Source organism: Nyctereutes procyonoides, unplaced genomic scaffold (genome assembly GCF_905146905.1).
Source record: "Nyctereutes procyonoides isolate TBG_1078 unplaced genomic scaffold, NYPRO_anot_genome, whole genome shotgun sequence".
Taxonomy (NCBI): domain Eukaryota; kingdom Metazoa; phylum Chordata; class Mammalia; order Carnivora; family Canidae; genus Nyctereutes; species Nyctereutes procyonoides.
Window position 1 is genome coordinate 34,682,708 of NW_026575126.1, and position 27,706 is coordinate 34,710,413.

Sequence of the window (27,706 nt, forward strand, 5' to 3'; positions counted from 1 at the left end):
ACAAAACCAACAGCTGCCTTTAGTGGCATACCACATCCGCATTATCTGTGGCCTTTTCCAGCGCAATTTCCTGAGAGCTCAGTAGTTTGCAAGGCTGCAAAGATTCACTCTGCATCTACAAGATCTGATACCTGGCTTAGAGCATTAATAACCTTTCCATGTACAAAGAACTGTATTAGAGTGAAATGATGTGGGTCCTGATGTTGCAAAGACATGGGAGTCATGGGAATGGGAACAGTATCTCTATCACCCAGAGCTGCCCTGAGTTTTTAAAGTTTTCAGGAGGGGATGAAGCTTGAAGTAAATCCATTAGCCTGGAGGACAACAGGACAAAGTGCTGGCCTGGGCTTGAAACCTTGGCTCTAACAGGTGAGAAGCCATGGGTAGAAGTCATGCAGAGGCCTAGAAATAGGACAAGCGCAAGCGCCTTTTGCCCTGACGGGGAGCATAGCCGGAGTATATCTACATGTCCTATGCATTCAAGAGAGAAGTATCAGTCTAGAAAGGCAGGGGGCTGATGGAGCAGGCTTATGAAATTATGAACAGCTCCTTAACAGGGCTTATGTGATCAGATTCTCTGAGTCCCTTCTTTCCCCACCCCCCTACCCAAATCCATTTTCCATCCACTTTGAAAACTGAAGAACTATGGCCCCAAGAGGTATTTCCCAGGCAGTCTGGCCCCAGTTTGTGAGGATACACCAGTTGTGGCAGACTGACAACTTGCCAATGTCCTTCCTTCCTCTCCTTATTCCTCCTCCTCAGGTGACACCAACTGGGCACACACAAGCCCAAAATAAAAACCCACTCCTGGCTTCAGAGTGGTAAAGCTCAACAAGGAACAAACCGTGGTCTAGAATAACCTTATCAGAGAGCCAGCACATGCCCTTGTACTTGTCCGCTTGCAGATTCCACGTCATTCCAAAGAGAAAGAGCAAGTAGTAGCTAAAACTCAACCATCCATTTCGGCCCTGAGGTCCATCAGGGAGGTAGATGAATAGATCCCTCTGGTGGCAGAGCCACCAAGCATAATTACCTAGCCACTCCTAGGTCTCATTGAGACCAGTTTCCCCCAAAATGTGAAGCTATAATTCAATTGCTAATACAACCGATTCCAAGCAGTACGCTGCCAAAGGGTGCTTAAGAGGAGGCTGCTTTTCAAACATCTCCTGTATTCTGTTTTAGGCAAAGTTTATGGGTTAGAATTTATCCCAAGAGGCAGAGAATCCTAGAATTTTTAAGACTGAGAAAGTAGGGGCAGGGGACAGAGCAAGAGAAAGGAGGCTCCCTGGTGAGTAGGAGTCCCGATGCCGGACTCGCTCCCAGGAGCCAGGATCATGACCTGAGCCCAAGGCAGATGCTGACTAAGCGACCCAGGCACTGAGAATCCTAGAAATAAAAGTTACTCTTATTTCCAGTGGAAAAGTTTTATTTCATAGTTTACTTTACAAATTTAAGTCATTTAACATGGGTACAACAGAAACGTGTGAACGTGAACCCTACACCACCCCCAAAAAGCATATGAAAACACACAAGGATAGGGAAATTCAAAACTAAGTTGCCTAAACGTACAATTTTCGAACTAAGCCTATCATTAAGGTCCGCGGCTTCAGTAGGAAAGCATGGTCCGCGAGTAGTGATCATGCAAGTCCACCTGGAGGGCACTCTGATCCCTGTTCAGCTTCAGCGCCTCAGAAAGGAGGCTGCGCAGCCGCTCGACACTATCAACCAAGCGGTTCACCTTTGGAAAAGTAATGAGTCTTTCCAGGGGCACGTAGAATTTCTTTCCCACACAGTAAGGCTTGGGGGAGCTCTCAATTTGGGCCCTTTGAGCATCGGTGACAATTAACCCGTACCGTGGGACGCAACTGTCTTCTGGCACCAATCTACCGTTCACCTTTTTCTTCGGATCCACGATAAACCGCAGTCTCATAGAGTTGGAGGCTCTTAACACCTCTGCGCTCAGGACTAACAGGAGGTTTTTCTTCTCCTGTAAACTGGGATATGCTGTTGTAAAAACCTGAAGGAAAAAGATTTCATCACTTTCCTGCATCGCGAATTAACTGTACACTATGTGTATCAAACCCTACCAGCCGGGAGCGCAACATAATGGGAATCACTACTGGCAGTTTCTGCTTTAAAGATTTAATCCTGATGATCACAAAGTATCCCAAAGCCAGGTTTCTACCAATTCACACCAACCCAATGTTCCAACTTGATATTAGAAGGAAAAGGGTATAAAAATTGTTAAAAGGGCAACGTGCTTATTCTTCACACCAGAACCTGAAAACAAGGGTCTGAGAAGCTTGGAGGTTCAGGGGTAATTCCTTTCCTGAGCCCCACTATGAAGTACTGCTGGCTTTCCTCTTTCCTGCTGCTGCTGACAGGGGGAAGGTCACTGGCACATCAGCTTGGTGGTCTCTAAGGAGGTGGTCTCTAATCAACCCATGCCCAGTTGTGGGCATGAAAGCTTCTCCTAAGGTCATTTACACTTATCTCTACAGAGTTCAGCATCCTAACCCATGTGCTTCTTTCCCTGGTCACTACCTCACAAAATACTCACGGTTTCATAAACATGTTCCTCTGGTGTGGAAATGCATGATTCAGTTGCCTTTGCTTCATTTTTCTGGAAGACCCCTATCTGGGTACAGTACCCAACATGCTCAGCTCCTGCTGGTGGAGACCCCACACCAGTAAACTCTACTGAGTAATTGTAGAGGTTTGCCACATCCGAAGCCCTGAAATCAATTTTGAAACGTATTAACATAATGAGCTAAGATTTACTAAATGCAACACAGTGCCACACAGGGTTTACTTCCTTCTGAGGGGTTCAGGGTCCTGAGTGTCAGTGTCCAAGTAATTGCAAAAATATGGAGAAAGGAAGTTAGAGCACAGTTTATGGGTAAAAAAAAGGAGACCACACTGGTTACAATCCCAATTGTTGCGCAATGCCAGAAACATGACCATCTGGCAAGGAACACCCCTGGCAAGGCTCACCTACAGTGCCCTATGCCCTCTGCTTTGTTTCCTCATCTTCACACCACTACTGAGGCCTTCGCATCAAGACACCTGGTGCCCCCCATACACTTTTCCATGCTTGCCTGTCTCATATGCCCAAATACGGAGGCTCCTTTATATGCGCCAAGCTGAATATTGGGAATTTATATGTAAAGAGACATCATAGCATTTTAAACTCCTGTGGGATACCACACACACACACACACACACACACACACACAATACTGATAAGACTCGAACTCACCAGGTCTGAAACTGCATTCTGTTCCACTCAAATTTGTGATCTAAGTGTCTAAAGGTTGATGCTGGAAACAGGGGATTGAATTCAGAGTTTGGTGTGCTGATGATGATGATACGTGGGGAATAATAGCCAAATACAACTTCAGGAAACTTGGCCAGATCTTCAGAATCTAAATGTTCTATCCTGAAATGGTCAATAGGAAAGAATGCAATTATTTTCCTAGTTAAAGACTGTATTCATGAGACAGAGACAGAGGAAGAAGCAGCTCCTTGCAAGGATCCTAGATCAGGATCATGCTCTGAGCTGAAGGCAGATGCTTAACCACTGAGCCACCAAGGGGTCCCTAAAAAAATTTCCATCACTACATTGATTTACCCCTTCTCTAAATATAGAACAGTACTTAAATGACTTAAACTCAACTCTTCATATTCGCACTTTGCACTTCATCCACGTTATCCCTTTTCAGGGCTCTCTGGGCTTCACTGAAAGTAACTAAAGAAATGAGCCAAAGTATAAGCTCCCAGGAAACCTGCAGGTCTAGGAGACCGAATACATGCCTTAGTTGTGGGCTTCAGGATCAGATACCAGTAGATTCTCACCCACACTCAAGAACCAGATCAACTGTCACTAGACCTGGGAAGCCATTCCTATCCTGATGCAGCAAGAGACACTAGTTGACAGGAAAACGCTACACAATATAAACAAACATTTTTAGGGCAAATATGCTGTCCAACTCCTCATAACCACTACAGCTCAGCTGGATGGTGATGGGGGCAGGAGATTAACTCCAGACCAGTAACTGGAAGATGCATAGGTACATAATTCAGCATCCTGGGTCTTCAATTTGGCTTCCTTGCAGTATGAATGCAAATACACAAAATGTGTAGTTGCAGCTATAATGCACTTGAGTGAAATTGCTTTAAATTCATACATTAGACAAAAGAAAAATGGTTGGGGAGATCCCTGGGTGGCTCAGCAGTTTAGCCCTTGCCTTCGGTCCAGGGCGTGATCCTGGAGTCCCGGGATAGAGTCCCATGTCAGGCTCCCTGCGGGGAGCCTGCTTCTCCCTCTGCCTGTGTCTCTGCCTCTGTCTCTCAAGAATAAATAAAATCTTTTTCTCTGTCTCTCAAGAATAAATAAAATCTTTTTCTGTCTCTCAAGAATAAATGAAATCTTTGTCTCTCAATAATAAAATCTTTTTCTGTCTCTCAAGAGACAAAAGCCGAAGGCAAGGGCTAAACCACTGAGCCACCCAGGCTGCCCTAAATAAAATCTAAAAAAAAAAAAAAACGGGCGCTCCTATTTTTACAGCTTATCTGTAAATCTGAAAATAAAGCCAATTCTGTCAAAGCAATCTGCTTTACAAATTTAAATTATAAAATTTAGAGAACGCGAAATTTACTGATACTAATTATATACAGCTTCTAATTTATACAGGAAGAATCAGTTTTAATACTTACAATTCAATACATGTCATCAAGTCAAATCCAACCAAACGAGAGTCCTTCTGTACAGCAGAGCCACGATACAAGGTTATAGTCAAATCTAGGTCCCGAGGAACTAGATAATCCCCCACTGATGGGCTCAAATTACTTCTGCAAAAAACATAGAAGGGATCTTTCAATACTAATCTATTAAGAATCTCACCAGCTGTAGAATTCTAATAATTATCTAAATCAGTTTTCCATGTATTAAGCTCCAGGTCACAGGGTAACTTCCTCATAGATTACTGGTCAGACTAAAGAGCTGGTCCTGCTTAAATTAAAAGGCCTGGGACAATGTCTTAAGTTCTCTTAGTGTCCAACATTAAAGATTTTGCCATTTGAAAATCTGCAGTGCTTTGGCTGTTGTAATTAACTGAGGCTATGCTTTCTCCACTGGTCAGAAAAACTTATTCTCCATATTATGATAAAGTCATTCGGGTGCACTTGAAGCTATCAGGGTGCCAATCTTCTAAACCAAGCTGTATGGACACTTCCTCACACTGCCACTAATTTCAAATTATGCACAGAAACTTGATATTACATTTCCCATTGAGAGGTACTGCCAGCGTAAGTATCTACTCCAACAAGATGTTCAATGCAATGATGGTATTTTAGCATCCATATAAGTGTGGCATCTCCAAAGCCCAAGTCTGCAACCTACAGATGAAACAGAACATTGAAATAGAAGTCAAGTGACCAAAATTTTCAAGTGGTTGAGAATTACCATATAAACCATTATGTCAAGATCTTTAGGTAGAACAAAATTAACCTGAAACCTAACAGGCGAGGGGTGGGCAGGGAGTAAATTGTGTTTTTGGCACCCAGAACCCACATGGAAGGTATCCTATAAAATGCTAAGTGTGCACACCAAACATCAGACAGATCTGATCTTGAACAGCGTTTTAGGGATTTATTTATTTATTCAGTGTTAATATAAATGTACATTAAGGGGATTAGATTATTAAATGGATCTTAATTATGCAAGAAGTCTGCATTCACCACAGCAAAATCACCTACTAAATTATGGATTTCCACTTTAGGAGAATACTTTAATGGCACCCAATCCCAAAGATAGATAACCCAAATCAGCTTCTAGGGTAACTAAATGGCTTTTAAGGGGGAATCCAGGGATTTAATACTCAAGACAAGATTCCATATAATATTATCTTAAAAAGCAACGTGTTAAATCTGATTCAATTCTATCAGGAAACCAAAGTATTACAGCACTAATTCCCATGTGAAAAAAAAAAGGGACTAACTCTCCCTTAGCAATAAGGTATATTCGATCTATTCAATCCAATTTTTCCTCAAACCTGTTTCACCAAAGAACCTTTACCTTCAATATTTTAGGTAAGCCTTGCAATCTACCACAATATTGCACTCAGTAAAGGATTTCTGAAGCAGGCACATTTATGGGACAGTGGGAGAAGGGTTCATAGCATTAAAAAATCTGGTCCAAGAGCAAATTACAGCCTTAGGAAACTTTAAGGATCCCTCCTAGAAAAGGATAACCTCAGCTTAATACATTATACTATCCAAGCACACCACCTTGTATCCCCTGCCAAAAATGTTGTTTGCTCCATTATTGAAAAAAAAGCTTTTTCCTTTCTTGCAACAAGTCTTTAAATAATCTGCTTACTAACTAAATTTTCAGGTTTTTTATGACTCAGTTAAGACAGCCGGAAAGAAATACCTTCTTGGGTTTATGTTGTTGCACTAAATTTTTAACAAAGAAGTATCTCTGTTTATATAGTGGCGGTCTGAACTCAATCACTTCCTTCGTGGGCACTTCTTCACAATTATCAACCATACTGTTGCACTGAAACAAAAAAGAGGTGTTCTAAAATCATCCACAAATTCAGGACTTAAATAAGGAAAAACGAGCTTCACCACTCTCAATACATTGTCCTTTCAGCCACCTGTGTCTGGGGGAAAAAACTCAGTGGTATTTCCTCCAGTTCATATAAGCTCCTCCAGTCTTAAAAGTGAGATTTTGGGATTATACTTCCTAGAGCTAATGCATTTAAAACAGTCTCTAGGCAACTACCAGAGCTTGGAGTTCAAGTAGGCAGGAGAATGAGACTCCTTGACCAAACTACTCCCAAGCCCTCTGATTAGGCCTTGACCTGGACACCATCAGGCTCAGGCCAGCTTGAAATCTGAGAATGAGACAGCACAAGTAGGGTGCAGGGCTGAGAAAGACTCCCTGCTGAGCAGTGAGCTTAATGCAGGGGTCTGTCCATGGACTCTGGGATCTTGACCTGAGCCAAACATTTGACTGAACCACCCAGGCACCAAGAACCCTTAACCCTTAATGTCAACCAGATCAAATTTGTAACCACCCCTTGAAAATCTGATGGAGCTGTCTTACTGCCTTACCAAGAATCCTGTTAAATCAGTTTAGCAAGAGCCCACTCCCTTGTGGTCTCTTCCATCCACTCAGCCCTTCCGTTTGCTCATTGGCTATGAATCCCCGGCTGTTGAAAATGGAACTGAACACCATCTCTTCCCTACTGAAGACTTAATTTTTTATTAACAAGGCATTTTCCCAGGTGTTCAGTAACCACAGTAGCAAGTAGCTACCAATTAGCACAGAAATACGACCTCGGCACTCCAAGTGTTCACGGGGCTGTTTATCCAGACACTTCTTGGAAACGCAGACTCTCGGGCCTCTCAGGCCACACGCCTCAATCACCATCTTCAGTTAAAAACGGGGGATCCCTGGGTGGTGCAGCGGTTTGGCGCCTGCCTTTGGCCCAGGGCGCGATCCTGGAGACCCGGGATCGAATCCCACGTCGGGCTCCCGGTGCATGGAGCCTGCTTCTCCCTCTGCCTGTGTCTCTGCCTCTCTCTCTCTCTCTCTCTCTGTGTGTGTGTGTGTGTGTGACTATCATAAATAAATAAAAATTAAAAAAAAACTCGGCTGATCCAAAAGCACATTAACACCAGTTGAATACTATGAGCGTATTTAACTCAATCCATCTCACGAATCCCTTTTGATACTCCCACAAGCAGGTTAGGAAAAGAAGCATTACCTCTTTGTTTTCTCCCATTGCTTCCAAGTTTTCAAGTTTTGCTGCAACAAAAAAAGCCGATGTATCCGAGCTCTGGTTCGGCAAGCACTCGCTGTAAATACAAAGTACCACTTTTTAGGCGAGTCTGGACCCCACAGCTGCCTAAATGAGTAAAAAGAGCAAGCTCCCTCCCTTCTCTTTACCTGTCACCATTTAATTAACAGAATTTACTCAACCTAAGCAGGGCTTCAGACAAAACAGGCTCAGAAACCAACAGTCACTTCTCACTAGGACAAACCCAGCTACATACAGTAACCCCCATTCGTCCCCTTTCCGTTAAATTGGATACAAGCTGGACCATGAGTTCAGAGCCCCCAACTTCATTAACTGATTTCTCAAGCGGCTCCAAACGTGCGGCTTCGAAACACCGACCCTGCGACCCCGAGGCGCCCGCTCCCCCGCGGGGGCGCCCGACGCTCGCAGGCGGCCTCCCGCCAGGCCCGCGAGTGCACACCAGGTGAGCGGAACGCGCGTCCGACACCCGCTCAGGCGGGACTTAAAACCTTGGTTCTCAGCCTAAAATGTGGCCCGCACGTCAATCACCAACTCCGGAGCCGCCGCTCGCCCCCCGCGTTACCGCCCACACCCGCGGCCACACCTGAGCCGCCCGCGTTACCCGCCCGCGGCCACACCTGCGCCGGCCACACCCGCGCCGCCCCCTCCCCCGCGGTTCAACCCAAGGCCCGGCCGCCCCGCCCGCGTTACCCACCCACACCCGCGCCGTCCACACCCGCGGCCACACCCGAGCCGCCCCGCGTTACCCGCCCGCGGCCACACCCGCGCCGCCCCCTCCCCCGCGGTTCAACCCAAGGCCGGGCCGCCCCGCCCGCGTTACCCACCCACACCCGCGCCGTCCACACCCGCGGCCACACCTGAGCCGCCCCGCGTTACCCGCCCGCGGCCACACCCGTGCCGCCCCCTCCCCCGCAGCCACGCCGCCCACACGCGGGCCGTCCACACCCGCGGCCCCCCCCGGACCCCCCCACCCCCCCGCCCCGGGCTCTGGCAGCCCCGGTTCCCCAGGTGCGGGGCTTGGAGGCGTCGGTTTCGCGGCTCCTAACGGCCTCCGGCGCGTGCCCCAGGCCATTGCCCAGGCAGCGAGGGCGGGGGGTGGGGCATGCCCGCCGGGTGGGCGCTGGCCGGCGGGCGCAGAGGTCGGCGGGGTGGGGGGGCTCCCCGCCCTCAGCGACGAGCAGAGCGCGGCCCAGCCTTGCCCCGCGTCCAGGGGCGGCACCTCGCCTCCTAACCTGCCGCCTCCCCGAGCCTCAGAACGACCCGCGGGGCCTGGAGGGGACTCGGCGCTCGGTAAGTCTGGTCCAATGACCTCTGAGCTCAGAAGAACGTTCCTTCAGCCCCCAAACCTCCAACTGGTCATTTCCGCGTGCAGGGAGGGCACCTGTGCAGGAAGGGGACCTGTGCAGGAAGGGCAGCCGTGCAGGGAGGGCACCTGTGCAGGGAGGGCAACTGGACCATCTCTCAGAAACATTGCTGCATCTCGTGTCCTTCCCCTGCCAGACGTCCAACTGGACACTTTATAACCACTTATGTCTTTATTGTAGGCGATGGAAGAGTTAGCTTCAGGAGGCCGAGAGGCAAAGCTGCATTCTTTAGGGGAAAAAAATATTTTTAGTCATTTTAAGAGACTCAAAAGCTGGTGCTTATTAATGAATCGATAATCTAATATTCCATAAATTATATATTAGAACTGCACTTTCAAACACTTAATGCCATAATATGCAAAGGACAGTAATAACAGCTTTGGAATATCACAAATAGCTTACTCAATTGGGTATTTTGAGGGGTCTAGTCTCATAGTAAAAAAACATACAACGCAAGGGTCACTGTTTTGAGACATTCCTATTGGCCTGGGGAAACTTTTTTTTTGTTGTTTTTTGTTTTTTAATATATTATTTATTCATGAGAGACAGAGAGGCAGGCTCCTTCCCAGGAGCCTGATGTGGGTCTCGATTCCAAGACCCTGGGATCATGTCGGCCAAAGGCAGAGGCTCAGCCACTGAGCCATCCATCCATCCAGGCGTCCAGAAACAGTAGCTTTAGTAGATTGTCTTCATTAGAGGAATATATTCCTTATTACAGGTGTATCATTTAAACAGAATCTTAAAAGTTAATAAGTGAATTCCACTTCTGGGTATTTTTAGATTAATTCAACAAGGAGGCCATTGTATTGAGGTGGCTCTAATGCTTGGGCAGCCTACACATCAGCAAACCCAAACGTAAGCCTGTAGATGCCTCAAGGTTAAAACATGGAAACCTGAGAATGTCCAGCGGCAGACAGTCCTTCCCAAATAAGGTACCTGTTTAACCAGTAAGCAATCAAATAATTTCCTTGCTTTGCTTTAGCATCTTCCCTATACAAGTCTTCCCTCTAGCTCCTGACAGTGGTTAGGACCTACCCGATCCAAATTGATTTTTGCTCCAATTCCTAAAAATTTCAATATGCTTCAGTTTATCTATTAACAGTATATATGCAAAAGAACCGAAAGCAGAGGCTTAAACAGATATTTGTACACCCGTGTTCATAGCAGTATCATTCAGAGCAGGAAAAGGTAGGAACAATCCAAATGTCCACCAACAGTTGAACAAAAGTGGTATATACATGCAATGAAATATCGTTCAGCCTTTAAAAGGAAATGCTAACATGCTACAGTATAGTTGAACCATGAAGACGTTATGCTAAGTGATAAGCCAGTCACAAAAGGACAAATACTGTAAGGGGCAGAGGGAGGAGGAAAAATAATTTTCAGTGCCACACTTTTCAGGAATATCATAGTTTTAGTCCTGTTCATTGCTTTGAGGTTTTGTTATCTACCTGCAAACTGGGCCCGATCTTGAATTCTTCTAGTTTTCTCCAATAGATATGGAGATTTTCAATTTTCTCCCATCCTTCTGACTTGGGATCAAAATGAACAGAAACCATCCTTTTCCTAAAGCCCTGAGAGCTGAAGCTGGATGAGTTGATGAAAACTCCACTGAAGTCACCACAATAGCTCATAGCTCATGTATGCATAACCTTCATGCCTTGCTATGTGAGCCAAACCAGAAAGGTCACTGGAACACCTGATGATGTCACCAGAGACATTCAAACTGCAACCCAGGAGAATCTGATTACCACTGCCTCTCCTCACTCTAAAGATGCTTCAAGCCCAATATCTAGAAATCTTCTCCACTAACCGCCCTCTGGACCCAGAAACTCAGCTTATAGTCTGTTCATTAAGTTTCGTTTTTCTTTTGTTTCCATAGAAATGCCTCTTAAATTTTTTTTAAGATTTTTTTTTTTTTTTTTGAGAGAAAGAGTGCACAAGCATGACGGTCAGAGGGAGAGGGAAAGATAACCTCAAACAGAATACATTGAGCGTGGACCCTGATGCTGGGCTCCATCCCAGGACCCTGAGATCACCACTTGAGCCAAAAACCAAGAATCGAATGCTCAACCGTCTGAGCCACCCAGGCACCCCTAGAAATGCCTCTTATTAAATCCTGATTGCTTGCACCTCATGTAGGCCTGACTTTGGGAGCTCACCTGAAACACCACCTCCTGAAATGAGGTACAGCTCTTTAACCTAATTGACCTAGTCTCAGGATTAAGAGACTATTCAATGAGATCTGGGAAAAACTACCAACTGAGCTTCTGGATATGAAACTTCTTGAAGAAGTTTCAAAGGTTAGAATTTGAGTAGTAGAATATGTCACCCCAAAGTATACCTCTTGGGCATAAGGGTTGTTTTGAACTGATTATTTCCGGAAACAGAAAACACAGGAGAACCACTGAAAACACAATTGAAATTAGTTTTTTGTAAGGGAAATTTACATTTATAAAGGAAATCGCCATCTGTAATGGTGTCTCCCTCTTTATGCCAGGCAGGGAAAAATTACTAAATCACAAGAAATCTTATAAATGGAGAAGACACTGATTTAAATGTGCAAAACAAACCTTGTCCTTATTTACAGTGCTTTTCCTGATAGCCTCCCATAATTGGCCTCCCCAATACCCCCACTCCAACATCTTTCTTTGTCTATTCTGAAGATGGTATTTAAATGGTGGCTTGGGGGATCCCTGGGTGGCTCAGCGGTTTAGCGCCTGCCTTTGGCCCAGGGTGCGATCCTGGAGTTCTGGGATTGAGTCCCACGTCGGGCTCCCGGTGTGGAGCCTGCTTCTCTCTCTCTCTCATTAATAAATAAATAAATCTTTAAGAAAAAAAATTAAAAAATAAAAATAAAATGGTGGCTTGGGCTTCCTCTGGGATTTACTTGTTCTTCCCAAGTATCTCTCCTGTATACATGAGGTATACATGTTAATAGACTTGTTTATTTTTCATATGTTAATGTCTTTTAATACAGGAGTCTCAGCCAAAAATTCAAAAAGGTAGAGGGAAAATTAGTTTTCCTCTCCTTCAGTATGATACCATTTATATGAGATACCAAAAGTAGTCAAATTCATGGAGTCAGAAGGGTGGTTGCCAGGGGCTGGGCTGGAGGGAGGAACTGGGTGTTAATGGTCAATGAGTACAGAGTTCAGTTTGGGATGATGGATGGTGGTGATGGTTGCACAACAACGTGAATGTACTTAATGCCCCTGAACTATATACTTAAAATGGTAAGTTTTAGCATAACATACAGACTTGTCAAATCAATATCCTTATACAGCTGGAAAAAAATTAAATGTTATGAATATTTTACTACATATTAAAAATATTTAAACTTTTTAAGTTAATAAATGATCTGTACAGGATTCCTGGATTTGGAGTTTTTGCCTTAAGCTGCTAGCTGGATCACTTATGATGTTGAATTCTCATGTCTGACTCCCTCTCCGAATGTGCCTATTTTATCATTTTCCTGGTCTCCTGCTCTTTCAGTGTGAAAATCATCCTTGGCTCTATCCACTTCCACCCTTCCCACATTTGGACAATCGCCAAATCTTGACCTCTTCAAGCTGTCAGTTGCATCTGCTCCTTCCAGTGGCCAGTACCCTTGTTTACCCTTTGTCATCTTGTTTTCATGCCTAATCTTACCTTCCTACACTAGATTGTTAAATCCCACTGAGACCATGCTCTACACCTTCGGAATGAGTTTAAATTGAATAGGCCAAATAAACCTGTCCCCACCCACCATACTCTCTTTTCTCTTTACCCTGTATTATTTTTCTTAAAGATTTTATTTATTAGAAGGGAGCGTGAGCAGGGGGTGTGGTGGTTGGGACAGAGGGAGAGGGAGAGGACGACTCCCTGCTGATGAGGAAGCCCAACATGGGCCTCCATCCCAGGACTCCAAGATCATGACCTGAACCAAGGGCAGACCCTGAGCCACTCAGGCGCCCCTCCCCGGTGTTATTTTTTGCCGTAGCACCTACTGCCATCTGATAACCTATATATTTGTTCATTTGCTTATTGCCTGTTTCCTCCTCTTAGAATATTAGCTACAAGGAACTCAAATTTGTTAGCTCCGGTGTCCAGAGCACTACCCACCTGGTACATCGCAGGCCCTCAGTAAACCTTTCTTAGATAAAGAATTATCATATTTGGTGCCTTTTGTTGTAAAATTCTTTTTATGGTAAAATAAAACATTGGACTTTGGCCAACTGAGAGGAGGTCTCTGGATGGATCTGTGCACATCTGTAACAATGATTTCCATAATTCTAAACAAGTTTGTGTGTGTGCTTTTATGTATGTGACAGAGAAAAAGAGAGATACACACATAGATTATGTTCTCATAATTTTCTACACAATTATACTGATTTTCTTCATAGTTAAAAAATTTTAATATTGATTTGGCTATTACTCTCTAACCTTTCAAAATTTACTTACTCCTCTGAGTGTCAACTTTTCAGCTGAAAAGTGAGAAATAAGATTACCCATTCAAGGGGTGCCTGGGTGGCTTAGTCGGTTAAGTATCTGTCTTTGGCTCAGGTCATGATCCCTGGGTCATGTGGGTCATGATCCCACATCAGCTCCCTTGCAGCAGGGAGCCTGATTTTCCCTCTCCCTCTGCCCCTACCCCCTGCTTGTGCTCTCACAAAATCTTAAAAAAAAAAAAAATTACCCGTTGAATAAATGTACAGTATACCTATTACAGACCAAGTACTGGTTTGAGTGAAAAAGATAGAGGTACTTATGACTTCCAGTCCAGCAGTTGTGGGTGTGTAACAGGAGCACGGGGGTGCAAGGGCAGCTGGCTCCAAGGGTCTCAAACAGATCAGGTTCAGCCACTGGCTGCTGATAAAATCCAGAGGCAGAGAGAGTGGTGGTAAAAGAAGTAAAGAATTTATTTTAGTGAGGCCAACACTAAGAAGACAGTGGACTAACTTCTCAAAGACTGTCTCCAAAGTGCTGAAACTACTTCCAGGTTTATATAAGGAAAATGAAGGACAAAGGTTGGGGGTACATGTAGGTAGGCTAAAAAGGTCAGGCCAATTACTGACCTGGGGTCAATCACTCGGGACCTTAGGGACCCGGGGCAGTCTTTATTCTTGAGGAGTAGTTTCAATTCCCACCAAGGATGCTTTGCACACAGGGTCTTTTGCGTGAGTTAACAGGTAAGCTGGAAACAAAGAACTTAATCAGAAAGTATAGACAGGTCAAAATGGAGGCAGCAGAGGTCCTCCTTCACGTGTCTGCCGTGCAATAAGTGACCAACAGTTATCCTGGATGCCAGATTGAGCCTGATGCTCAAAATAGGATGAAATATTTAGAGGCCTTGAGAGAGATGTGAGGCAGAAACACTTTGCCAACAACTATATCATCGTGTCCAACCAGATGAACACGGCCGAGGTTGACAAAGTGACAGGCAGGTCAACAGGCAGTTCAAAATCTATCGTATCTACAGAGCCGTTCTCAGGAGAGGCGAGTCAGATGACTCCACCCTATCTGGCCAAGGTTGACAGCATTATCTCAAAGAACTTCTGAATGGGGAGGGTCACAGATGTGGAATATTTGTCATAAAACAATTGTGGCACACTCACACACATCCCCGCCAAAATATTTACCGGGTTTCTGTTGCGATCAATTGTGAGGATGGAATTACTAGGTGGAAAAGACTATGGAGGAAGAAGATTGGAAAGGATTAAAAATCAAGCATTCATTCTAAGATACACCAACGTTGAGATGCACAAAGGACATCAAGTAGAAATTATTAGAAAGATAAACTAATGTGCAGCTTACCTCTCAATCACTTTTCAACCAGCTGAAAACACTTTAAAAGATTTTTAAGTAATCTCTACACCCAACATGGAACTCAAATTTACAACCCTGAGACCCAGAGCCGCAGGCTGCATGGACTGAGCCCGCCAGGCACCCCTTAAATTAAAACTTAATAAAACATATCCTAGGAAACTAAAATGTGAGCCATCAGCTTTTCTAGCAAACCATTAATCTCCAGGACATTTCTGAGAATCTGTGCAGTGCCCTCAGCCCTATGTGCCCTGCAGCTACAGGACTTTGTGATGAACTCATTCAAAGCTTCCTAGAGGCATTCCCATTGTCCACAGTTTTTTTTCAACTGGTACCAGGGTAAAATTTATATGCCAGCTTGGCTGGGCCACAGTGCCCAGCAATTATTCTGGACGTTTCCATGAAGGTGTTTTTTGTCTGAAATTAACATCTAAATTGTAGTCTTGCGGTAAAGCGGATAACCCTTTACAATGAGGGTGGGCCTAATCCAATCTGTTGAAGGTTTTAAGAGAATAAAGACTAATCGCCTCCTAGCAAGAAGGAAGTCGGCCAACTAACTGCCTTGGGCTCCAAATACAACTTCACCTGTGTCTCCACCCCGCTGGCCCACCCTGCAGCTTTTGGACCTACCTTCTTCCTCAATAACATAAGCTAAGTCCTTAAAATATATATATATATATATTTATATATCAGACACACATTTGATTCTCTGGAAAACCCTGCCTGATACAGCTTTTGAGTTCTCTCCTGTGTGTTCTCACTTGGGCTGTCAGAAAAAAAAAAAAAAAAACAACGGGCTCTGTGGGACCCAAGAAATTCAGAAAATGTCCCCCACCCACCCTGGCTCCTAGATAAGCAACAACTGCAGCCTGTAGCCCAAGTCAGCTCCAAGGAAAACCACTGGGCACGCCCTTATTGGAATGAGGAACTAAGAGCTTGAGCAACTCCCCCACCCTTCTGGAAATCCCCTAGACCAGCGCATAAAAACCCAGCCGGAAGCCCCCTGGGTCCAGGTCCCTGCCCCGCCTTGTCGGGCACACTTGGGCCCAAGCTCGAGCTTGCTAATAGACCCTCGTGCGCTTGCATCGGTGTCGGCTCCTTGGTGGTTTCTCGGATTCGCAATCTTGGGCACGACATTTAGGGGCTCGTCCGGGATCCGAGAGACCCCAGGACCCCACCCGGAGGGTCCCACGCCTGGTGAGTGCACTCAACTTTCCTCTACCTGTAGCGCGCCGGTTCTGAGCTCCCTGCCCTCCTCCTACCTGCAGGAAGGCCAACCCGTAGAGGGGGACACTGGCTTGGGCGGGCGCCGGCGGCCGGCGCCGGGGGCCTGGGGGGGCGGGGTCCTCACCTGGGGGGAGGGTCGGCTGCCAGCCCATCGGATCACTTTCCGTTGTCCCCGCGGCCGCACTGGGACGTTTGTCTGCGTTCCTATGTCCTTGTTCATCGCCACGGCTGTCTGTGCCTCGGCGTGGACGGGGGTGGGTGGGTACATGGTGGGGCGGACACAACCCCCCCACACTCTTCCGCTCTCCCACTTCTCGGACTTCAGGGAAAGGGCTCAATCCGAGCACGGACATACGGAGAGGGAAATTTCAGACGTATTATCCTACAGGTTCAGGCCGTGATCTTCAGGGACAAACCGGACGCCACCCCGACCAGGTGCCCTACATCCTGGCCTGGCGGGACAGGGTCCAGAATCCCCCTCCTTGGCTAAAACCATTTTTACCCCCAAGCAGGACCTCCCAAGATTCTAGCCCAGCGAAAGGCCGAGAAGGCGACCGACTCTACGACCCAAGCGCCCCTTTATCCGGTCGTGCAGGATTCCTCCCCCGAGGACCTGATCCTCCCGCCGCCCTGCCGAGGCGCCGGGGGCTGCAGACGGGGCGCCCCTCCCTGACGAGTCCCGGAGCGCGGCCGGCCCCGCCCCCGACGAGACCCGAGAGCGACCGAGGTCCTGGCCGTTCTCCAGCAGTGATACATGTAATTGGAGAACCCAAAATGCAAAGTGCTCGGATAACCCGAAAGATCTAGTCGGGCTTTTAGGTGCTGTTGGGAGTAAGTCCGGGGGTCGCTGCACCCGAGGCGGCCCGCCGAGGACCATCCCCTAAAGCTAGGGCTGCGTCGCTCCCACTTACCCGCTAACATCACCTGCGCTGTAGCCCCTCGCGGCTGAAACTAACCCCCACTCACCAAAATCTGACGTGGATAGTTCATAACGCAGCCACGGGAGAAATCTACCCCGATTCTGCTGGCGGTGCTATGACACCCGACCCCCCTTCTCCCCTAATGCTTGCAGGTGGAGCCAAAATCCCAGTAGCAAAGGCCTCACCTTACAATCTGTCAGGCCAGGGGCCCTGCCTAGGCCTCCAGGCCACTAACGGGTCCTGTGCGACGGCAGGCGGCCTATACACAGGACCAGTGTCATTACCACCCCAAGACAGCTGGGGCCTGCTCTGGGGATTAACTCCCTGCGCTCAGGGACAGGTTATGAACAGAACTGGGGGCTTCTGCGTGCTGGTTCAACTACTCCCTAGAATCATCTACGAGCAGGTACTTCAATGGATGGACCTCCCATGGGCAAAATAAACGAGAGCCTATCTCTGCTGTCACCACCGCCACCCTACTAGGAATTGGTTTGGCTGGCACAGGAACAGGTATTGCCTCACTGGCCACCCATGCTTCCCACCAAAGTAACCTTGGGGCTGCCATTGACATAGAAATAGAGCATAGAGACCTCCACTTCCCACCTCCCAAGAATCCCTAACATCTTTATCTGAAGTGGTGCTCCAAAACAGGAAGGGCTTAGACCTAGTTTTTCTGCAGCAAGGGGGAATCTGCTGCCCTGGACGGAGGGCTGTTTCTGCACTGACCACTCAGGGATCCTCCGAGAATCAATGGCAAAGGTCAGGGAAGGACTGGAGAAGAAGGAAAGTGAGAGCAAGAGCAGCAACAGGGGTGGTTCGAATCCTGGTTTGATCATTCCCCCTGGCTAACTACCTTGTTGTCCTCCCTAGCCGGCCCACTTATCATCCTCCTCCTGACCTTTGACCCGGCTTCATTAATAAACTAGTGGCTTTTGTCAGGGACGGGGTTAACCCCGTTCAACTCATGGTGCTAAGGCAACAAGACCAACCACTGAACTTTCAGGACCCATGATTGGGTCCTGCATTGGGTTCCTCTGAAAAGGGGCGGAACGTGGGACCCAAGAAATTCAGAAAATGTCCCCCACCCGGCTCCTAGATAAGCAACAACTGCGGCCTGTAGCCCAAGTCAGCTCCAAGGAAAACCGCAGAGCACACCCTTATCGGAATGAGGAACTAAGAACTTGAGAAACTCCCCCCACCCCTCTGAAACCCCCTCCCTCCGCCCTGGGGCTATCCGTTAGGGGCGTGGTCTGTGGTCAGAGAAGTGAAGGGCACGCCCTTGGCGGAAGGTCCCTTGATGTGCCCAGAATAACCAGGAGGAAAGTTGTCTCCCTCTATAAGTGTTTTGTATGCTTTTTATTATTTTCTTCTTGGAATACCTATTTTCTCTAACTCATTCTTCAAGATGCAGCTCAAATGTCAAATATCCTGAGAAACTTATTACCCAGGCTGGGGCTCCTTCCTCTGGACTCCAGCAGCACAGCATTCATAGTTATATTGCTATTATCTATTGCTTATATAGATAGATGGGTAGATAGATCCCCTAGGCTGTGAATTCCTTGAGGGCAAGGGCCAGAGAATTTTAACCTTATATCCCAGCTGTGGTGCCTAAAATCCAGAAGGTGTCCAATAAACTTATAACAAACCTTCTCTAGTACTCCAATCCTTAATCTTGCTCTTCAAGTAGATTTTACACTTGTCAGAACCACACTGCTTAGTGTGTTTCATTATGTGATATTTCATAAGGGTAGCTTTCTAAGTGTTTAACTCTTGGGAGACCTGGGTGGCTCAGCGGTTGATCATCTGCCCTCAACCCAGGGCATGATCCTGGGTCTGGGGATCCAGTCCCACATTGGGCTCCGCAAGGAGCCTACTTCTCCCTTTGACTATGTCTCTGCCTCTCTCTGTGTGTCCCTCATGAACAAATATATTTTTTAGAAGTGTTTAACTCTTTAAAGGGCCAGAAAAACTTTCATAAATGTTTACTGATGATCCATTCTGATAGTTACCCTACTTAACAGTGTTGGACACATTGTTGGCCTTCAAGAGATGATTGTTGGTTGGATCATTAAATTATTGAAAGTCTGTTTTATTCTCCTGTTCCTATTGAGTACATAAGCCATTTAAAAGCCACTAAAAATGATAATTTGTAGAAAAATTACAAAGGAATTAAATCTGTCTTTAGGTCTTCACTTTGTCAGTCATTCCTAACATCAGATGGTAGGTGGATCCTGATTAAATTACACCACTTGTCACACATTTTCTCATATCAAAAAAAAAGTTAATGTATTTAAAAGGAGTTTAAAATGCTGCCAAAGCAGTACTGTCAGAAACCATTAATCTTTAGCTATCTACATACTCCAGAGTAAGGAAAATATTTTACAGGAAAGAATTGTGCCAGCATAGTCATCTAATCTACCTAACCAAGACAAGCTGCATTATAAGGGCAACCTAGGGCACCTGGCTGGCTTGGTCTGTAGAGCATGCAACTCTTGATGTTGGGGTCATTGGGTATAGAGATTGCTTTAAAAAGGGGGGGTGGCAGGCTAAAATTATTCAGCAGTCTATTCACCATTCAAGAAAATAAGATCTGTTACCATTCATCTTCTTTCATGTTACTCTTGTGTTGAAGATGACTTTTCAACAAATGTGTGTTGATTACCAATGCTACATAAAGCACTACCTAGTGCCTTGAGGGTGGGAATAATGTCTTCAACTGCATATTCAGAAAATGTTTATAGGATGAAAGAACACGGGGCCCATGCACTTGTAGGATGTTATCTTCTCTATGAAGCATTCTCTTATCTCTTGATATTACTGAGAAGTTTCTCCCTAGTGTTTCCGTTGACCCTGGTTGGAGAAAAAGATATAAATTATAGTTGATGAAATAGGTACTATGAAAGAGGGAAGTAAAATACCAGTGGGAGCATAGAGGATAATTCATTCTGCCTCAGAGTCGGTCAGAGACACCTACTGAGAACTGGTAGCTTCTCGCTGGGCTGTGTAGGGTGAAATGGGGAAGACCGATTTCCAAAGAAAGGAAATTAATTCAAGTCACAAAGAAATGAATAAGAATGCCTTTTAACAAAAGGATTTCCCCAAAGTGCATTGCACTGAATATTTGAAGATTGCTTATAGGATGAAGACAATTTTTTTTAAGATTTTATTTATTTATTCATGAGAGACAGAGAGAGGCAGACAGGCAGAGGGAGAATCAGGATCCATGCAGGGAGCCTGACGTGGGACTCCATCCCGGGTCTCCAGGATCATGCCCCCGGCAGGAGGCGGTGCTGAACCACTGAGCCACCCAGGGATCCCCTATGAAGACAATTTTTAAACCACATAATTAACATGGAGCCGGTATGAAGGAGAAGTAACATAATATGTAATAGCTGAGGTTAGGTAAATTAGAGGGAGAAAATCTCATTCAGTTTATCCAGTTCCCTTCACTTAATCAGACCAGCCAAGGTCCTGAGAGGGCCTAGCATGTGTTACACAGTCATTTTTTAAAATAAGTTTTGGCGGATCCCTGGGTGGCTCAGCGGTTTGGCACCTGCCTTCAGCCCAGGGCCTGATCCTGGAGTCCTGGGATCGAGTCCCACGTCGGGCTTCCCTGCATGGAGCCTGCTTCTCCCTCTGCCTGTGTCTCTGCCTCTGTGTATATCTCTCATGAATAAATAAATAAAATCTTTAAAAAAATATATTTTGCATTTACTTGTATTTGATAAAGACTTCTTTCTTCTTCCCCCACTAACAGCCATTTGCCATATTTCCACTTGGCTCAGGTAGAACTGGGGAAACCTTTCCCTAAGAGGCTGATTTGGGTATCCACGTAATCAGCTGCTCCTCGGGCACTTCCATACAGTGTAAAATAAAATTCTCACATTGGTAAGAAGATAATTCCCATACAAGTAGTGAGCATGGGACAAAGTTTTATTTAACTTACAGTGAGGGAACCAATGGAATGACAGCTGTGGAAGAAATTATTTGAATAGCGAGTATATAGCGTTAGCAGGGAAAGAATGAAGATTGCTAAGCTAGGTATGGAACTGATTAATATCCTAACGATCAATAAAAACCTAACCTTTGGAGTATCCTTTGTTATCAAGCAGGAAACAACAAATTATCCCTCCTTAACGTTAACCTGTAACTTTTTAGGGTTGCACACTGGGGCTTCTCACTCACAGATAGTACCTCAGATGTCTGTGAGCCAGCTTATACTCTGGCATGATATTAAAAATATCATGCAGGGATCCCTGGGTGGCGCAGCGGTTTGGCGCCTGCCTTTGGCCCAGGGCGCGATCCTGGAGACCCGGGATCGAATCCCACGTCGGGCTCCCAGTGCATGGAGCCTGCTTCTCCCTCTGCCTATGTCTCTGCCTCTCTCTCTCTCTGTGTGTGACTATCATAAATAAATAAAAATTAAAAAAAAAAGTCAGAAAACTCTTTAAAAAAAATATCATGCAATCATCAGTCTCCCAAGTGCTGGATATTTTTTTCTGCTAGTAGTGCTGGCTGTCTTCGTGTGAGAATGGCCGCAGAACTGTCTGGCATCCTGATGGGATGGTGCAGGCCCAGAGGGAAAATCATAACAATGAATGTGTCCATGTGGGCCAGCTCTGCAGCTACATGGGAAGTAAAAAGGAAGAAATTAGACTTGAAATGCATGATTTCTAGAGTTTGTGGAAGAGTCTTCCAGTTATCAGACGTGCAAAATTATATCTATAATTTTAAAAATATATATTTGTTCTTAACGAAAGCCCCCACATTGTATAAGCCTCATTGTGTAAACCCACAAACCTGGATCTGCCCTGTCAGGGTCAGGCCTAGAGGAACTGCTTGTACAACATCACAGTTACCCTGATCCCATTCTCCCAATAGGACCTCAGGCACACGGTGGTCCTGGCACCCAACAGGAGAGGAAATCTGGTCAACTTTGGTCAAATCTCCACCCTGGTTCAATCACATGTAAGGTCTAGGCAGGTGGTCAAGCTCATTGAGGACACAGGGCTGCCTCTGTGGGCTTGGGAGAGCAGGACTTCTTAGAATGGTTGGAGAGGACATAGGACAGATATACTGGAGGTACTTAAGATTCCTTATCTGTAGAATGAGGATTAAAAAGATCCATCTGACCTACTTGAAGGTTATTATGGTGAGAAAAGTGAACTAAAAGGTCTAAATAGTATAAATTTATTTTTAAAACCGAAATGACTTTGATTATTCAATAGTGCTCTGATAAAAGATGGGGTAGATGGAATGAAGAGAAATATTTGTTAAAGAGAAAGATATCTCATATTTGTTTATTTAGAAAAGTCTTTTTTGTTGTTAGAAATGTGTTGATCAGGGCTCCTAGTGGGAAAAAATTTATTATAGGATATTGAAATCTCACCTAAACTCTCAGGAAGCGGCAGCCCCGGTGGGTGGCAGCGGTTTAGCGCCGCCTGCAGCCCAGGGCGTGATCCTGGAGACCCGGGATCAAATCCCACATCAGGCTCCCTGCATGGTGCCTGCTTCTCCCTCTGCCTGTCTCTGCCTCTCTCTCTCTAGCTGTGTCTCTATGAATAAATAAATAAAATCTTTAAACTCTCAGGAAACTAGGGAAAACAATTCTTATACACAGCCTAGAACAAAACCCAACAACCAAGGGGATTCTTTAGCAAAAATACCTGCACCCAAAATTGCACAATTGAGGCTCCACTTTGGATGTCAAAACCTCTGTCACCCTATGACCTTGCTTGTCAGAAGATTAACCCCTAGATCTGGGGCCACCTTCTTCCATTGCTCACTTTTGAATCTAGTTCTCCTATGGGTGAGTCTAAGAAGGTGAATCTAGTTTATATGCAACTGTAAGAGTCTTGGGGTGTAGTTTTTTGGGAGATGCAGGTGGGGCTTCTATTTGGAAATATGTGGAAAATGACCAAATTTAAGGAGGTGTTCAAAGCTATGAAGGCTGAATTTCTCCCTCAGAAAAGTACACCTTTATGTCTCAGGCCATAAAAGCCACTAAAAGAATTAAAAGGAGCTAGGTTATGGTAAATAATTCCATAATAATAAAGCAATAATTAATACAAGTAATTTGTAGTAAGCAACTGCTCAGTGTTTACTGTGACGCTAGACACTGCACATATAGACTTGTTTAATCTTGAAGAACCTGTAAGCAGAGTACCATTGATTCCATTTTACATGTTAAAAAAAAACTGAGATTTGGGATGCCTGGGTGGTTCAGTGGTTGAGTGTCTGCCTTTGGCTCAGGGTATGATCTTGGGGTCCTGGGATCGAGTCCCACATCGGGCTCCCACAGGGAGCCTACTTCTCCCTCTGCCTGTGTCTCTGCCTCTCTCTGTGTCTCTCATGAATAAATGAATAAAATCTTAAAAATAAATAAAATAAACAGATTTAAGGTTACCCAAGACTGGGGCACCTGGCTGGCTCAGTAGATAGAGCATACAACTTTTTTGATTCTGGGGTCCTGAGTTCAAGCCCTAAGTTGGGTGTACAGCTTACTTCGAAAAACTCTTAAAAATTTAATTTAATTTAATAAAGTAAATGAAGTTACCCAAGATCATAAATTCCATAAGCAGCAGAGCTGGACTGAGAGCCCCAGTCGGTCTGGCTTTCATCATGCTCTGGTTGGAGCTGGGTGTGGATATTTTGTCCCTTGGTGAGAAAATGTCCTTCAACTACACTTTATTTAAAGGGATGCAAAAAAGGCTGGGGTCTTCAGGCTACCCTCCCTCTCTACACTTCTGCTACTTTCTACTTCTACTCTCTTCCTTAAAACCTCTTTAGAACAAGGAAAAGTGAAGAAGAAATACATAGAAAAATGCTTCTGACTTCTCAAAAATCTGCAGTCATAGGCTTTAACAAGAATGCTCTAGGCTCTGACATTGTCTGACGTAGCCAGCAGGCTTTAACTATTGTTGCCCCAGTCACACACCTTTCTGACCTGGGGGAAGGAAGCCTCCCTCCCCAAAACCACTGTCGAAAAATTAGGCATTTCCCCTGAGGATAGGGCTGTAAACAGCTCTTAGACTCACTTTGACTCCTATTTTCCTTGAACATTCTTGTTGATTTGGGATGAGCTCTCCACTATAAGATACTAGACCAATCCTGTCACCACTAATCTCCACATAATAGACCTGTTATTATGTGCCACGTGGGGCTGAGAGACTCCCATACAAACAGGATTCTGATTATCTGAATGGTACCTGGGGCAATTCTGGGATTGGTGAGTAGATAAGGTTTTCCTGCCCTCATGACCTACACTTTCTTTTCTTTTTTAAAATTTTATTTATTTATGAAATAAACCCTACACCCAACATGGGGCTTGAACTCACCACCCCAGAGATCAAAAGTCACAGGCTCTTAGCAACCCAGCCAGCCAAGTTTACCTTCATCTTAGAGAAACATTGGCATTTTATTCTCTCCTGTGCTGGGAACTGTCAACAGATTCCCAAGGCAGGAAAGCATTCCAAAGAGACACGAAGAGAAAGTTGTTTTAGGTAATATGTTGAGGGTTCCCAAGATCGTCTCAGGTTGGATAACTCAGTAGGAAGACTCACAGGACTCAGCACATAGTAGTAGTCATGAGTATGATTTATTACAGTGAAAGGAAAACATACTGCGCAAAGGGAAAAGATCCATGGGGCAAAATCTGGAGTAAGCCAAGCACAAACCTACAGGGTCCTCTTCCAGCAGAGCCATAAAGAATGTGATAAAGTTCCTCCAATAACAAGTGGTGGTAACTCACAGATGGCACATGGTCAGGGCCCTTTTTGGTGCAACCATTGCTCTTTCTTTTCTTGGTCACCTTGGAATCAAGGAATCCAAACCTGACAAATTATTTTTAAAGAGATTTTATTTTTCAGATCGGTTTTAGGTTCACAGCAAAAATGAGCAGAAAGTATAATGTTCCCATAAAACCTTGTCACCATAAACATAATATTGCTTACTCGCAATATTCCACATTACAGTAGAACACTTATGACAATCAATGAAAGTACATTAACAAATAATTGTCACCCAAAGTTCATAGTTTACATTAAGGTTCACTCTTGCTGTCGTATATTCTATGGGTTTTAACATGTATGTGGTATGTATCCACCACAGTAGTATCATACAGAGTATTTTCACTGTTGTAAAAATCCTCTGTGCCCTACCTATCTCTTGGAAACTGCTGTCTTCATAGTATGACTGTTCCAGATGTCAAACAGTTGGAATCAGACAGTATATAGCCTTTACAGATTGCTTTTTTTACTTAGTAATATGCATTTAAGTTATCCATGTTTTTTTCAAGGCTGAATAGCTCATTTCTTTTTAGTGCTGAATAATATTTCATTGTCTGAGTGTACCACAGATTATCCATTTACCTACCTGGTTGTTTTCAAGTTTTGGCAACTGTAAGTAAAGCTCCTATACACAACTATGAGCAGGTGTTTAGGTGGATATAAGCTTTCAATTCTTTTGGATAAATACCAAGGAGGGCAATTGCTAGATCATGTGGTAAGAGTATGTTTAGTTTTATAGCAAACTGCTGAACTGTTTTCCAAAGTGGCCGTGCCATTTTTTATTATCATAAGCAATGAATGAGAGTTATTTCTGCTCCATATCCTCCTAGCATTTGGTGGTATTAGTGCTCTGGATTTGGGCCATTCTAATGGGCGTGAAAGAGAACTTCAAATGTGCACCCTGCGCCCCCCTACAGATGTGTAGTGGTATCTCGTTTTCATTCACATTTCCCTGATGACATTTGGTGTTGAACATCTTTTCTTGTACTTCTTTACCATCCTGCATCTACTTTGGTGAGGCATCTGTTAACTAGGTTGTTTGTTTACTATTTTTTTTAACTTTTATTGATTTAAGTAATGTCTACACCCAACATGGAGCTTGAACTCAAAACTCTGAGATCAAGAGTCAGATGCTTTACCAACTGAGCCAGCCAGGAGGTGCCCCTTGACTTCTTAATTTAATTTAAGTTAAGTTAATTTTTTAAATAAGCCCTATACCCAAATCAGAACTTGAACTCAGGATTCTGAGATCAAGGTTCACATGCTCTACTGACTGAGCCAGTCAGATGCCCCTCTTTTTGTTTATTTTTAAACTCTTTGTATAGGGGCACCTGGGTGGCTCAATCAGTTAAGTGTCTGCCTTCAGCTTAGGTCATGATCCCAAAGTCCTGGGATCAAGCCCCACATCAGGTTCTGCACTCAAGGAGCCTGTCTCTCCCTTTCCTTCTACTCCTCCCCACTCATGCTCTCCCTCTCTCTCTCAAAAAAAATTAAATAAGTAAATAAAATCTTTGTATATTTTGGATGAGAGCCAGATTATCCATCAATATGTTAAAAAATATTAGATGTATCTTTTACAAATATTTTCTACAAGCCTGTGGCTTCTCTTATAATTCTCTTGATCTCTCACACATTTTTAAACTGACATTCCTAAAATTTTTCATCAAAATTTTATGGAGCTGTGATGGATATAATTCGCTGTGATTTATTAATATTGATATTTGACAATAATATACCACTCCTTTAAAGATGGTCAGTGAAATTTAATACTATAACTGATACTATTAGGCATTTTAAAATCGCATGAAGGGCAGCCCGGGTGGCTCAGCGGTTTAGCGCTGCCTTCAGCCCAGGGCGTGATCCTGGAGACCCTGGATGGAGTCCCACGTCAGGCTCCCCACATAGAGCCTGCTTCTCCCTCTGCCTGTGTCTCTGCCTCTCTCTCTCTCTCTCTCTCTCTCTCTCTGTCTCTCATGAATAAATAAATAAAATCTAAATAAATAAATAAACACATAAATAAATAAATAATAAAAACACATGAAGCTACTTTGGAAGTGAGAAATTTTATTTCATTATTTTTCTTCTTGATATAGTATTTTCATTCCACTTCCCTCATAACATTTTATCCTAACAACATTTTTATGTTCACACATCTTTTTTTGGTCAAATTATTTTATTTCCCTGTAAGTAGAAGTATATGTTTAAAAAATGTTTTAAACTTCCTAAGAGAAAATAAATAAATAAATAAAAATAAACTTCCTAAGAGCTTTAAAGCTTATTTTCTTCTATAGTACTTATTTAACAGTTATATACAACTGATCAAAATAGCAGAGATGTAAGTATTGGTAAATATTAAACACAAAATGTAACATTTTATTGGAAATACATCATTTAATGAGATTATATACATATATATACATGTATTTTTTAAAGTTTTTTTTAAGTAATGTCTTCACCCAACATGAGGTTTGCACCTATAACCCCTAGATCAAAAGTTGCATGCTCCATTGAGTGAGCCACCTAGGTGTTCAAAGATGATATATATTCTTAAGCAACTAGTACATTTAGCTATTTATGAATATTACTGATTTCTAAAGTGAGACAGAGTATGTTATCGATATTGTCCCTATTTTTCATTTTTATATATGTAAGTGCTGGAAAATCTTATTCACAGAAATGAGTAGATGGATCTGAAGGGGTTTTGTTATAGCAGTGTCACTTGATTCTTTGAACTACTTCCAAGTTATTTGCTGTTAAAAAAAGAGACAGCCGAC

General features: G+C 44.3%; 1 protein-coding gene across 13 annotated transcripts; it reads right to left on the reverse strand.

The window, feature by feature from the left end:
• Positions 1-1,423: 1,423 nt before the first annotated feature.
• HENMT1 (HEN methyltransferase 1) lies at positions 1,424-16,451 on the reverse strand. Of its 13 annotated transcripts, XM_055341245.1 has the most exons (10): positions 16,350-16,439; positions 14,251-14,369; positions 9,262-9,419; positions 7,776-7,866; positions 6,434-6,559; positions 5,282-5,397; positions 4,717-4,851; positions 3,260-3,439; positions 2,561-2,735; positions 1,424-2,017 (listed from the first exon to the last, which is right to left on the reverse strand). In XM_055341245.1, the coding sequence occupies exons 3-10, from the start codon at positions 9,285-9,287 to the stop codon at positions 1,607-1,609; spliced, it is 1,260 nt and encodes a 419-aa protein (XP_055197220.1). In that variant the 5' UTR covers positions 9,288-9,419; positions 14,251-14,369; positions 16,350-16,439; the 3' UTR covers positions 1,424-1,606. The 13 variants fall into 13 exon arrangements, with proteins under 13 accessions (XP_055197220.1, XP_055197219.1, XP_055197227.1 ...); XM_055341244.1 differs by lacking the exon at positions 14,251-14,369 and having other exon boundaries at positions 16,350-16,451; XM_055341252.1 differs by lacking the exons at positions 9,262-9,419; positions 14,251-14,369 and having other exon boundaries at positions 16,350-16,441.
• Between the last annotated feature and the right edge of the window lie 11,255 nt (positions 16,452-27,706).